This window comes from Patella vulgata, chromosome 3, assembly GCF_932274485.2.
Source record: "Patella vulgata chromosome 3, xgPatVulg1.2, whole genome shotgun sequence".
In the NCBI taxonomy this organism is placed as follows: Eukaryota; Metazoa; Mollusca; class Gastropoda; family Patellidae; genus Patella; species Patella vulgata.
Genome location: NC_065881.2, coordinates 65442231 through 65457696, shown reverse-complemented (window position 1 = coordinate 65457696; position 15466 = coordinate 65442231). Strand labels below are relative to the sequence as shown.

The 15466-nt window shown below is 32.6% G+C and overlaps 1 protein-coding gene across 8 annotated transcripts in view; it reads left to right on the top strand.

Moving 5' to 3' along the window:
* LOC126814370 (rhotekin-2) overlaps positions 1–15466 on the top strand; it is a 49643-nt gene that overhangs the window by 20331 nt on the left and 13846 nt on the right. The window contains exons 1-2 of one of the 8 annotated variants that reach the window (XM_050539459.2): positions 1809–2063; positions 4409–5071. The exons of 5 other annotated variants lie outside the window; for them this stretch is intronic. In XM_050539459.2, the coding sequence (XP_050395416.1) occupies positions 4898–5071 (174 nt within the window). In that variant the 5' untranslated portion in view covers positions 1809–2063; positions 4409–4897. Of the gene's footprint in view, positions 1–1808; positions 2064–4408; positions 5072–11570; positions 11616–13207; positions 14490–15466 lie in introns of those variants that run through there. 2 more of the 8 variants (XM_050539467.1, XM_050539464.2) reach the window with 2 other exon arrangements.

The window sequence follows — 15466 nt, the reverse complement described above, 5'->3', positions numbered from 1 at the left end:
AAAGAATATTTTCATTAATTGTTTACAAACTCATTTTGATTCTTGCGACTAATTTGAAAATGATAATTTAATTGGGCAGACCCACTATTATAAAACGATAATATTATGGGTAGAAGTGTTTCATTATTCTATATAGAAATGATGAGAAGGATTGGTACTAATGGTTGTTATCAAACTGTCAAGTTCTGTCTGGCTAGACTTGAAGATTTATCTTATCAATCAGTTGCCAATCACTCAAACAAGCCTGTCATTTTAATAAATTAATAATTCATATAGCAAAATGTATTTTGAAGAGTGTAACAGATGGGATATGGGTGATGAATTGTTATGCTTGTCATTTTAAGTCTGTTTGACAATATGATTTGTGGTTGTTGCGTGAGATGAAGATTCAGATTACAGGATTATTCTTAATCTTACTGGGAATATAATAGGAAATTAATTAAAAATGTAATCAATATGAAAACTCTCAGAGTGTGTATTAAAACATTTAGCCTATTTTGAATCGAAGGGACATTATCACTCTTGGGTAGAGAATAATACCATACTTTAAGGAATAAACTTAGACTCACTGAATTATCAAAGATCCAAGCAATGACATAGTAAATGTATGGTACTTGCAATATTAATTGAAAATAGCTATTATTTAAAACAAATGATTGATATCAGAGTAGAGAGCAATGATATTTAGTTTTGTAACTATACATGTACATGTATGTATGGCTTTAGTAATTTGGAGTAGATTAGTGTGATCATATGATTTGTAATTTGCCTGAAATTGTTTGTATGTATCAAGGTTATTAGTGTAGACGTTATGTAAACAAAATAATTTCATTCATATCGCTACAAGCTTAATGTATTGTAAAATATTGTATTATTATACTCAATGCATTGTATGTACTGATAGACTTGAATAAATAACTATAATATGTAGGAAATACAGTTCATAGTTGAATGAAGGATAATATCCATATTCCTTTTAACCCTTTGATCCTCCAAATGACTTTCTCTAATCTTTCTATTCTAATATACCAGAGGTGACAAGTATGTCTCTAAATTCAATTTCTCTATTGTATAATCTGTGAATGAACACAATAACAAAGTTTTTGGCTTGACCTGTGTCATGGAATAATACCTGTCCGCCTCATAGATTTTTGACAAGTAGATTACTATGGCTGTGATAGGTTAGGGTCTTTAAAGGAAGAATAGAACAAGTACTGACTGATAGAAACCATAACAAAGTTTATTATTGAATCATGTAGTTGGTTATTGTTTAGCTTTGATCACACAGGAAGTTATTTCATTGGAGATTTAGATGCCCTCTGCTACTCATTTGTTGACCATTTGACACTCGAGATTCAAAATATTCTTCTTTTAACTTCAATTCCAGTTCATAACAATCAAATATTGTTACATCTGTGGAATGGAGATCAAAGTTTAGTATCAAGAACTGTTAAAATTATGTGAATCATAATTGATTTTGTTAAAACTTTTTATCAACAATGTAATGAACAATAGCGATATTATAATTTGATATTGAATGTTATCTCCCTGGCATTTATGTGTGGAAAAAGTCAACTAAATGAACTCAGTATTATAGATTGATACCAAATGTCTGTTTATAAGAGATACTTGGTAGCTCCAACTATCTGTGACTCCACGATCAATGTATGAATGAACAAAACACTGTGTGAGCATTTACATCAATACATGTACATGTGGTGGGTATTTATTCAGTATTGGAAGAAAAGGTAGGACGTGGACTGTTTTTACTGTTGGTGAATTGTTCGAATGGATGTGATAAATGTAGGGTAAACAATAAAGGGTACCAAGTCAAAAAGAATTGTCGATGTAGATTAAGAGGTCATCTATTGATGTTATTAGATTCATTGAATAAGAAATCACATGGTGAGCAGACGTGAATACTAGCCCTGCTAGAGCTACATGCTTTATGTCGCTCTGCTGGATTTATTCGGGCAATAAGATACTCATAAAGTCGGATCGTAAACTACTGTGAGTCCACCTGTTGTTCATTAATTAACGTGGAAATTTAATTACAATAGAAGGTACGTTCGATAAATGCAGCAGTTTATGTGTGGAAAGAAAAAATAAAAAAACAATTGTTAGCCATGTGTACTCCTCCGATAGTCAGACTATCCAGTGTTTCAAGCTTATATATTCTGACCTAGAAGCACAGATATAGAATTTGTGTCAATTTGATTAAGCTTATTCAATGCTGGAAGCATAATTTGGCAAAACAAAATTCAAATGTCATATATTTATGGATATCAGATAGCATGATGGAACAAAAGATTTGACATGAAATTAACATTATTTTAGAATTTGTTATAGCTGTTGAATTGGGTCTGTTTGTTGATCAATATTTAATTTATGTCTAGAAGAACATATAATGTAAATAACAAACTCCTACTTTATATTTACACAACAAGATTGATGTCTGAAAAATATGCAAAATGTGTAAAGGGTCAAACTTGTATTCAGTTATAAAAATTGATAATATTTGAACTTAGTATAACTTTTAACACATTTATCAATGATAAGGAATAAAGGGTTTATACCGCTGTGGGTATGGACACGTCACAATAAATTGAATAAAGCATGTTATTCTCATATGAATTTGAATAATGTATGCATTATTGATTCTTTCGTGTCTGAGTTTTGTACATATTAACCTATATGTGCTGTTATAAATATATTCAAATGATAAAATTCCGGATCATAGATTGTATCAATGAGCATAAAGTTAAAAATAACGTTTTTAAAATGAGACTAATATGCATGGATATCCATGAATTTGCATGAATTTGTAGAACCAGGGAAATCACTGTTAAATATTGAGCTGTTTAGTTGCGATCTCTGGTACAATTTGGTTTAAACAAAGAATAGTCTAATATTTAAACAGTGTGATCATGTATCTACATGTAGTAGGGTCTTGATTCTATGAACTAAGTGATACTATCAAATCTAAACAACAGATGTAATATTTCTTTTCTAAATATAAAACATGTCGGATAAATATAAATTGTAAGGATTCTTTATCTTATAAAATGACATTTTCAAATGTAATTTTCCTTGAAAACGTCTAATGTGTTTATTTAATAATAGTAATGGCTTCTGAAGGTACATGTAATTAAGTATTTTGCTATTTTGAGATAGAAATGTTAGCTACTGTTGAACATGATTCACTTACTTTCGTGAAATGAAATTACTCGCAGTTCTCAGGTGGTCAACCAACAAATAGGAGTGGTTTAAATGGATAATAGAGGCTTCAGCAGCTAACTACATATATTAAAGTACTTAATAAAGATAAAAACTTTTCTTCCTGTGGTGTACTTGACCATCTTACAAATATATCAAAGTAGATAATTAGATTACTTTAGATACCACATAAAAGAAAATGTAAATAAAAATGAATAAGATAGCTACAGTAAATGAGAAGAAGAATAGTAGGGTTTTTTTTAATAAAAGTTGATGTTATGAATGAATCTCCACATGATATTTCTATTGACATTAGTTTTTGTAGCCTTGCTTATAAACTCTTTGTAAAACAAATGTATTACCATGGAGATTTCCACATTGTACTGGCCAACCTGATAAGAATGAAAATTTCCATAAATAAATATAAGTCTATTGTAACAGACGAATGTCTGTAAACAAGATTCCTCACTATAATAATAATATAGTGTCATAAAGAAATAGTCAGTTGTTTAGATGATGTGTCAACTTGTCAGAATTATCTGCAATCTACACATAACAATTGAATTTGTAAGATTTATATGTTATTAATAATATATTAATATTGAGAAAAAGTGATAAGACCAGAAGGTTTTTATATAAAACATTTTTAAAACACAAATCACAGATCTATTAGTTCTACTTGAAATAATCATAGGGTTTTCTTTCAGGAGGGGTTACAATAAGATAACCTTTTTTTTTATAGCAATTTCTAATATTTCATGCTTCAACACATTGGATTGCCCATGCTTTTGATAAGGGTACAAGTGAACATGAAAATGAAATAAAGTAGAAACCCTGTTGTAAAAAGTTAAAAAAATATGAGTTTACAAATTGTGTCGAGTCAACAAAAATTTATAGAAAAATATCATTCAAGTGTGTTGTCAATATTTGTTTTATGAAAAAAAAGTGAGGGTATATTGTATGAACTAACAGACCCTTCAGCAGTTATATTCAAACTTCTAATCTTCTAGATGACAAGATCGAATTTGTAGGCTACTAGAATTAATGCACAAGGTCATAAGGTGTGTGTTCCTGCGTTTTATGTAGATAAAAGTGTGAGTGGTTGTTAAAGAGATAATATATCTTGTCTTATCAATAGGTCATTGTATATATATCTATATGTTGTATATTTACGTCTTATATTTAACAACAGGTAAAATCTGACAGTTATACGCTGATTGATGCATGTTATATAGTACACAGATACCGTGAGCCTGCTGTTAAAACTAGTTTAACATCCAACTTTCATTTGAATCGAGCCCAAAGAAAACTTTCTCGACCTGAAACAAAAGACAGAATAGGACTAATTCACTTAAGTTAGAGACGAGAGATTAAGAGGGTAGTGTGTGGATCCTTCTATTTTTAGTTTCAATCAGTTAGAGTGATCTTTACAGTTTTGTAATAAAACTGAGTACCTATACCATACCAATGTTAGTCAAACTTTAGGTCATGTGCATGTAATGTGTACGTCACTTTGAGAAGGTGAGAATCTTTGTGTTTACTTTAAAAACACTCGAGACAGCACATCAGATTGTTGACGATTATACACTGGACATTTTGTGTGGGTTGGATGTTTTGAACAGTGTGTATCATTCAATGGGGTGATATTTATTGGTTTACCTATCTACCTAAAAGTTGGATTATGGAGAAACGCACTGCCATGAAAACTCTGGAAATATCTTCACTCAGTTTGGTAGACAATACCTGTTCTAAAAGAAATTCAGGAAATCATGGTTCTAATGATAGTACCTCACCATCCATTATTTTAGAAGATATGAGCTTATATTATTTTAGACAATTAGCGACTAGCCTAAAGGTAAGTTCTGATAACCTATTTAAGATGTCTGCCAGAAAATTAGTTAGAATAAATATTTGTTTCTCCTATGAACGTGATGATTCACTTGCTGTTTTGAAAGGTAATATTCTTGTTAAAATATTGCATCAAGACAGTTCAAATGTCTTTTGAAGTTTTTCAATTATAGAAACACAGTGTTTATGTTATCCAATGTTTTATTTATTTATTTGTGGGAACTTCTGATTAAATGTTTTGTAAGTCAACAGAATTTGGTCAGGTTTTTTGATCTTTGATGAAAGCCAAATGATTTCTCCATCATTTATTATAGCACACTACTTTTTTTAATTAAAGACAAAGTGAGAGATTTGAACGATTTAATAGAAATATTGTACAGATTTATCAATGTTGATTTAAGCTTGACATCCAAATTTTGTGAACCAGGTTAAGTTATTTTTCTTTGGCAGAAGTAGAAAATGGTTGACAGCTGTCCTATAGGTTACTGAGTACTAGTTATAGTTGAACAAACTGTCAGTTGAATATCTGATAATCTGTTTGTTTGTAATGTGACAAGATTTTAGTTTATTGTATTGTATATATTGTGACACTAATTGCACTGTTTTTAAAACATATTGAACAATTACAAAGTATTTGACTTGTTATAGTTCAGATCATATTTTATTAGTTAACCCAATTTTGTAGAAGTAATATCTCCATGTTTACTTCTGTTTTGTTGAACTGTGTGTGTGAAATAACTTTATGGAAGCAGAGATTACACACATTTGATATTAATTAATCATGACTAATTAAACAGTTGAGCAAGTTACTAGTATATAGGTATAGTGATAGTATATACCGGTATGTATGGTATTACACTGCAGTACATATATGTTTTAACCATTTCTTATTGACAAACCATCTGATTAAAATACAAATCTATATTTCCTTTTTTTTCTTATTTTTTTTATACATTTGATGGCCTTTGAGAAGACAAGTAAAACGAACTATAAAAAACGAAATGAAATAGGATCTGTGTTTTAATCAGATTGATTGATAAATTCAAAGGGAAGATACATGTATACATATAGAAACTAATTGAAAGGGAACATACATGTATACATATAGAAACTAATTGAAAGGGAACATACATGTATAGAAACTATATACATAATGTTATGTGAAAATCACACACATTTGGTAAACACAAAGCAAAAGACTTTCACATCCGAAAACTTCTCTAAGGAATGCCAAAATTCAAACATTTCCTCTGGGATAGGGGGAGACTACCTCCAAGGATGCCCATATGCCCCAGTGCTTCAGATTCCTTAAAAAATCCTATTAAAAATTCAGAATTTTAAGCTTAAAGGAGCATTTTGGGAGATTTGATACAGAATTGACAGTTTGCGCTGTAATAGTTAAAAAATAGATAATGTAAGTAGAATATGCTGAAAATTTCAGTCAAATTGCTCATCTCTGACCCAAGATATTAGCTTTTGAATTTTATGCTAGCCTCGATCTTCATTACTAAAGTCAGTACGATAAAAAACAAAGTCCTGATTATCCATTTTTACATTTAATTATCCTTCACAAAATGTTTCCCAATCCGCTAAATATTGCCGGCTAGCGATGGCATCAAGAGTTGATTATGGTCTGGATAAGTTAAAGTAGCTAAGTCGCTAACTCAATATCATCCAAAGTCTTCGACATTGATAACACGAATTATTTGTCAATTTAAATCAACATTGATGTTGTGATCTTACCGGGAAAAGATGGGCTTCTGATATCCAATATTTAAGACAAAATAAACATTTTACCAGTGGTACACGAATCGTGTACCATATTGCGTTTCAGCACCATTTGCAACAGGTAGTTGAAGAACAAGGCTAGACATATTTCACAAGTCATGTCAAACGGTGATGCCATATTCTTATCTGAAGAGGATTGAGAATTAATACTATCGGGGGGGGGGGTGTGTTGTGTTGGATGGCTGAATGGTTAGCGTGCGCGCGCTGTATCATAAAGTCTATCATTGAGTCGACTGGCGTGGTTTCAAATGCCCAGTTGTACGTGACAAGGAGTAGGGTCGCCTGTCCAACCTCGTGGGTTTTCTCTGGGTCCTCTGGTTTCCTCCCACTGCTAAAGACCCCTACGCGCAAGCGAATTATGTAAATAAAATCTCTAATACTATCGGTGTTGACTGGAATAACCAGAGGCTAGAGATTGCCATTCTATTTAGACTTCTGACATATTTCACCGAACATCACTGATTAGAAATTACTGTAAAAACTGAAACGATTGAATATAAATCAGTTTATATACATTCATATTACATTATTATATGCGTTGCGACCCATTTGTGTCAATTTCTAGGTCCCAAATATTAGCGATTTAGCTCCTTTAATTAATGTCTAATTAATAATTTAGAGAACATTTCAGGCCTAATTAATAATTTAGATAACATTTCAGGCCTAATGAAAGACCTGCAATAATCAGATTTAGCTCTTGCATAATGTACATGTATGTTTAAGTTCTGTAAGCAAAAGCAGATTAACTGTTCTGACAGCCTCTGTCAAAGGTTATGTTTGATTACTAAGATGTCTATTCTACTTGAAACTGCAAATTTCCACAAAATGTGCATGCCCTAAGATAGAAAACTGGCACTTACAAGCTGACCCTTTGAGGCAGCCAAGATAAACGGGTTTATTTTCCCTACTTTACAGATTTCTTGAGTTTTAGCCTACACCTACATGTATAGTAGTGTATAGACAGACACCATTATTGAAAAGACAAAAAAGTAATTTTACCCCTCTTTATCAGCTGATTCCCACAAAAACAAACAAATAAATATTGTAAGAGGAGACAGGGGACGTTTTATGTATGTGTCATATAACAATTTTTGTCACTATTACAAACTTTACTTAGAATGTGAGGAAGTGACTCACATCCCCTTCTAGAATAATAATTTACAGATTCAAATAGAAATTTGTATATTTTCCTTTGAGTACATTATGTTGCCAATTTTAATCTTATCGAAAATGATTTATATAGTTTGTAGCTGTTGGCAGCCACTCATCAAAGTTATTAATGATATAAATCTGACTTTATTTTATTCTCTTTATGCAGACGACATATTGGAAATGGTAGGATTGATTTCAGTTATCTTATCTTGATGTGGAGTCTTTTATGTAAATGTCATGCTGATGTTTAAAGAGCACTTTCTTCCTACACAGCTGTAAAGTTACCCAACAAAACATTTTAAATCTAAATGTGAAAGGTCAATTTATTTTGTTACACTGTATGTTTTGCTTCGCTAAAATTTGATTTGGTATTTGACAATCGGTAAAATGATCAATTTGACCTGGTTTGATTGTTTCTTCCAAAAGATGCAAGAACATTTCTCTCACAGATTTTAAGCCCTTTAACAAGTAGTATCCTTTTTCATGACACCCCTTATGAGACCATTGAGAACGCAGGCTGTAAACCTCAAGATGTTAATTTAAGCAAAAAATTGACAAATTTAGTATAAAACTGTTACATAAAGTTTAGTCAATGTGTAGGTTCTATTCTACTATTTTCAAGGGATCTTGGTCACTATACCTACACCAAAAAAGCTGGGATGATATTAATAGGACCCTTTTAAAAATGGCTGATGCCATATTTGATATAGTTAAAAAAGCTTAATTTTTTAAAGTGCACTTTGAAAGAAATTATTTGAAACAGGTATTAAGGCCCGGTCCCACTGCACTTACGGATGCAAAGAGGATGTAAAACGGGGGAAAAAAGGTGCCCTCCGTTTGAAAACGCCATGCATCCGTTGTGTACTCATTGCATACGTGTTTCATAAGCTCTATCCATAACGGATAACTTTTATAACGGATGAACTTTCTGCCGTGTCAATGTAAATGCGCGACATATACGAGCACCAAACGTTCCATGTCCGTTATCATCCGTTAAACGTCCACTGTATCCTCTCTGCATCCTCTGAGCATCGTCGCAACTCACATCTGCTCCAGCTGAAAATGGAAAGAGGGAGGAAAGATAAGGTACATGGAACGTCTATACATCGTTATTTGCATGGAAATAGAAAGATGTAAGCGTATGCATCTCGTATATAAAGTTTTCAAAACGGACAAAGCGTTTGTATCTGGATGTATCTGGTATATTGAAGGATGTCTGGAGTTTGCCGGAGCTGTCATCTACTTCTATCCGCTCTCATCCGCTAGGCTTCCGATGAACATCCATTTAACATCCCCGCTACATACTTCCCACGTTCACTCTTTTCCATTCTGTTTTCGCAAATTTTCGTCAATTTTGTCCATTTCTGGAGCGGATGAAAACGGATGGAGCCACCCCCGAAAGTTTGCTCATTCGCTGTGTCCTTTTTGCATACATTTTCTGTCCATCGTCCACTGGGATCAGGCCTTTACATAGAAATTAATGAAACCAACAGGTTTTTGTATGGATGGCATGAGTCATTACAATCAATAACATGGTAGTTTGTCTGGTTATATTTAGAAACAGCATCATAACTTTTTGTCAGCTGATTTTGTTTAGAGCTGTTTAATGATAGTGGCAGGAAGGATAATTGATGGGGCAATCAAAACCCACATGGAGAATTACATAGCTTTATTCTGTGGTTAGAGGCGCCATATGCTTCTATCATTAGTATTGATTGGTAGATTGCCCACTCTTTATTTTGTTGATTTGCCTGTATTCCCTTAGCAGCATGTTAATTATATCTAGAACATAATACAAATGGCATACATTGTTAGCTTTAATTGATTTATTCCATTTTGGCAAGCATTTTGAAGGTTGTGTCAAGAACATGAATATTTTGGTCTTAAAGTTGCATAGTGCAGAATTGTGTGAAAGTGTGAACTATTTTCAGCTGTTCTGTTATTTTTTAGAGAATGTTTTAACAGAAGACAACTCAGAAGTTCTTTTGTTCATTTATTGTATTTTCATACATGTAGCCTTGTTACCGCTCACTAAACTCTGGGTTCCTCTCATGGCTTATCTATTACATGAATTTTCACTTATTATGTTATTAAAAATAAGTGAACACTCTCCCAAGTATCCAATTTTGTCTCTGTTGAAAACGTGTATTTGCTCAATAACTATCAAACGACACTGTCTAATTAACTGTCCACTGTAATTAGTAAATCCTTTCAAATTGATTTATTCATGAACCAAACAATACCTTGGATTTGCAGGATAGACATACAAAAAACTGTGATTTAGAGATTAATAAAATAATTGTGAGGAGATTAGGTCAGAACATAGCGAATAGTTAAAAGAACGGGGGTGCCCGTGAACTGACAAACTAGGTGCTGGCTTTGGTTCAGAACTCATTGTTATATATAACATTAACTTTTCAGTCCTGCTATATAGAGAAGTAACATCAAGAAAAAGCATCAAGATGTTTGGATTAAATTGAAAAACAAGCTTACAGTTAATCTGATTTTGGCTGAGCGACATTTCCCATGAGAGACATTATCGTTTATCGTTTATTGATCTTGAAGTTGAACCATAACATACATGTATCTTGTAACAAAAATGATAGCATAAGTATTGCAGTTTGGTTTGTTACCTTACTTATATATGTATTTCCATGTAAGCAACAATAGAAAAAAGGACTCACTAGGTAAATGATAAGTAAAGAAAACAAAATATAGATATAAGTAACTAAATATTTAATGCAGTTTTAATACTAATATTAAACAGTATAGGGTGTTGAAAACAGACAATGAATAAAAAAAATGAAGCAACAGGATAAATCAACTCTGGGCTTTTTATGAAAAAGCTGTTATATGAATGGGATATTACCCAAATAAATACGTAACTAATGAGTTTTCACACAGTCTCATATGCAAGGAAACAAACCTGGTAGTCAGGTATCGAGGCAATCTTTGACATTGGTACATATAATATAGATATGTATTTCAATGGATATGCCACAGGCAAAAATTTTGCAAATACAAATATGGTTTTATAAATGACTGACATATTGTGCTCGACATGTTGAACCAGATGTAGAATTAGTACAGGGAGAGGTAAATGATGTATAGTACTTTTCAATAACAAACTCAACCTTTTCATTTATATGTCATAGATAAATAGCAAAACTTAATGACCAACCACCACATCCAACTTTACTGTTTATAAGACATGGAACTCAGTATCCATTATATCAAGTCTTAATTAATAAGTGCTCTGTTGACGAAAGTCATAATATTTAATGGCTAACACAGAAGAATAAACACAAACTCGATTCCATAACAAGACCTAATGATATTCTTGTAGCAGACGACACTAATGTTGACATCGTTTCAATATTTACCCACACTGTCAGTCCATGTCCGATAAAATTTCTGGCTTTTAGGACAATTGTTGATCTAGTGGATTAAGCGATGGAGGGACATGGTGTAAGGTGTCGCATGAATTAGTAGTACACAAACCCACTACCTCCATACATTCTTAAACCAAAATATTTTGCTCATTCTGCTTAGATTTTATCAGGTGAAGTTCTTAATATTTCATGTGTCTTAACTTTAAAGATAGATTAATGGTAGGTTTTGTTTTTATCTTTTTCAATTTTTTTCATCTAGTTTGTCTTAAACTGTTTACATTATTCTTGGAGCGTAAATGTGATCACTTAACAATTGTCTGTAGTGAAAATGAAATGAAATGGGGTTTAACGTCCTGCTCCGACTGAACTAATGAAGATGGGCATACGCCATACAGTGTGCTATGCGGGAAATTTTGCCTGGGCAACGGCACTATCGCCTACTCTTATATCGAATTCTAACTGCCAAGGGATCTTTTATGTGCACACCAATGTATGCATGGGTCCTCGGTTTTTCGTCACATCCGAATGACTAGACAGCTGTCCTTGTCAGGCGCTCCGTCCTGCACCTCTGACAAGGGGAGACCACTCTGGAAAATCCTGATGAACTTTCTCGGCCAATGCAGGGATCGAACACGCAACCTTCAGGCTAGCGAGCCAGCATCTTACCCAATTAGCCACCATGGCTCCATGTCTGTAGTGGAGTAACACACCTGACATTGTAAGTTGAATAATATCAAAAATATTTTTATTATGTATTATTGGTTCAGATCAGACTCTTTCAGTGTCAGCTGAAGAGAGGCCCTAGGCTGTTCAATTTGTGAACCCTCTCCCAATCCCCAACTCTCACGACAAGATGAGGATGCAAGAGTGTTCTGAACAAAAATTAGTAAAGCTGAGATTGATGATGGGTGTTTAAGATTACAGTGCCTGTAATAAAGGCCAATGACAGTGTCAAAACTTTTATAGATTTTGAGGCCCTTTGCTTCAACCTACCAAGCCTATAGAATAAAGTTTACAAAAAAACTGTTGGAATCTTGTTGTGTATTTTGGAGGATAGGGCCAGATTCCCTCCATTTGAGCTGTCAAATAAATTAGCAGACACTCCCAATAACTGACTGAATAAATGATGTTTTGCAGGGTGCTGTATGCATCCCCAACCATTAAGTATTCTTTAATAATAAGTGTAATTATTTTAAAAAGTTGATGCATCAATAAATGGGATACTGGTAGTTGAACAATTTTAATAGATATGGATGTCATTTCTTAAATCAGAATCTGTCTGCAGACCAGAAATTTATTGACCACCATTTTGCTTGTACTAATTCAACCCCCTCTAATAAATAATATAAAATTAATAAATCATCAGTTCACATTCTTTAGTTTGCATTCTATTCGTATTGATACTTATTGGTATGGCTTAATACCATAGCAACATTTAAACAATCTTCAAAGCGCTTTTATGTACCAGTACTTAAACAGATTTATGTTGTGTGGCTTATAAAATTTTTAATAAGCCTGTTTGCAATAAATTATGATATTGACCACAGTGGTATGTTAACTACATACAATATTAATCCATCCACCACTTTAACCAGTGGGTATTCTACAAATTAAGCAGATAGTAATTAACATAGGATAATTAAAGTGCCCTTAAGGTGATGTATGTAAGTTTATGGGTGTACATAACAGGAAGTATAGCTTGAGAAGTAGTTATCTAAAGGAAACAGTAATATCGAGTCTGTTGTAACTTTACCTCATCTTACTTTCTTCTCAAATATTTTACATTTATTCTCAAATCCTGCAGAGAAATGACGAATCTGCTCTCTAAATTTGTAATTTGAGAGTTTGTTTTCAAAAAAACACTGGATCGAATTTCTATGCTAGCATGCGTTTTAAAGATAATTGTTCAAGGATGTAGTTTATTTGGAAGTTAAAAAGTGCGCCAACACAGTGTGACAAAGATCTCCAGAAAAGACAAGACTTAGTATTTAGTATTAGAAATAGTTTTTTTTTCTATTTGTGTTATGGATTAAGATTTTCTTTAAATCAACTTCATACACCAGAATGTGTAAAGTTTGTGGTTGGAAGCAGGTTTTTTTGTTTGAACTGTTTTAAAAATATGCAGACAAAGACGTACCTTTGTTGATATCATACCATTTGTGAAAAAAAACCTTCAATTTTTGGTGGTAAATTATTTTTAAAATCAATAATAAAAAAAGGTTATCAGGAATTTTAGTGTGTTTCTTTTTCATAGTGTGAGACGGCAGTAAATTGAAGAATATCTTGTTTTGTGTGCAGATGTCTTAATTGTGTAAATTCGTATGCTTGTGTCTAAAAGAATACTTGTCTGGTACAGGATAAGAATGCAGCTTTAAAATTTGCCTTTTGTTAGCAAGTTCTGGTGAAGAAAGAGAATCAGGAGACAAATTTACAAATATAAATGCTCTTAGGATTATTTACTGCGATACCGGAGTTATATACGCCAGAAAAATTTAACTCATTTTGGCGGTAAATTCTTGATAAATGCATCAAGATTTAAAAGCTTTGTCTGGTTTGATTCTTCCGTGAATTTTATTTACTGCGACATTGAAACTGTGTCCGTTTGTTTTTTCGTACATGTAGATGTTTTATTTAAGGAGACTGAGACTTTCTATTAGTTCTTTTTATTGTCACCCACGACCAGATGTTGTCTTTGATAGAACCTGAACAGGATCAATAAGTTTAACAAACAGATCTATTTTGCAAACTGCTGTGATGACGTTATGAAAAGGCTGTACACTTTTTAAAGCTGAAATTAATCAATAATCATTTCATTGTCTGTTCCCTTTTATGAGACAACCCTTTATTTTATGTCATAGTAACACAGCCAACCATTTCATAGTGTAACCTGGAGTTATATCTTTGTTTTCAATCTTGTGTTGTGTGCTGAGATTGAGTATAATTGTGTGTATCTTACATTCAATAATATATGGATTAATGAAACATTAAGTTGATTAACTGATATATTAAAAAATAACAATGTCAGTAAGTAGTGAAGAGGAAATATTTTGTGAACATTATCCCATAACTAGAAGAGTTGTTAAAGTGCTAACGGTAAGAACCATGTGTTATGTTTTTTACATTTCTCATCCATGCGTGACTAGCTTTCAACTCTTTCATAAGAATGGTTAGAAAATTATTTACACAAATGAATGGAAAATCATTGCTAGGATGACAAATTAATAAAATATCAATATTTTTGAATAAAATCATTGATGAATGATTGGGTGTCTGACATATTAATTTGTTTGTAAACTAAACACAAAGAAACAGAGGTCAGAGAGTTTTGCATTGTATTGTTTGTATTCTGATTTCGTCTGTAATTTAAGTTTAACATTAGCCCTGAGGAACCCAGTCATCATGCTATTGTCATTAAAGTGTGACAACAGAATAATGACAGAACTTATCTGACCTGCCATTATGTCACTCTACCATTACTCCATATGGGTCACAGCTTAAGTTATACATGTATCATTGACAGTGGCATTAGTAGAAACCATATGCATCTTAAGGGTATAAGGTAATCTTGCCTGAAGGATGTATATATATATAGATCATATAGATTATAAATTTTTTTTTAACTAAATATACATTGTTCAAAAACGGAAACTGTTATCTGAATTTTTTCTTTGGATGTTTAAAAATCAGCAATTTTTCAACTAAAGCAGTGGACACCCTAACCGAGTCCTTGGCCACCGAATGAGTGGACACACCAACCAGGTAAATCTTTCACTCGATTTACCAGTCGATTGCATCTCCATTCACGTCACATGATTAAAAATGGCAGCGATCAGTGGTGATTGGCTAATGAATTCTACAATCGTGCAAATGCTTCGGCGAAGTAGACACACTAGGCAAATAAATCAAACATGTTTGAATCAGGCCGAATGAATCGGCTAGTGTTTCCACCATTTTAGATCAAACTGATTTAAATTTCAAAAGGATTTGCTCAGCGTCACACTGGAATTTAATGTAATAAAAATTGGTTTCATCAAATCACTATTGTAATGCTTATATTGGGTTATCAATCT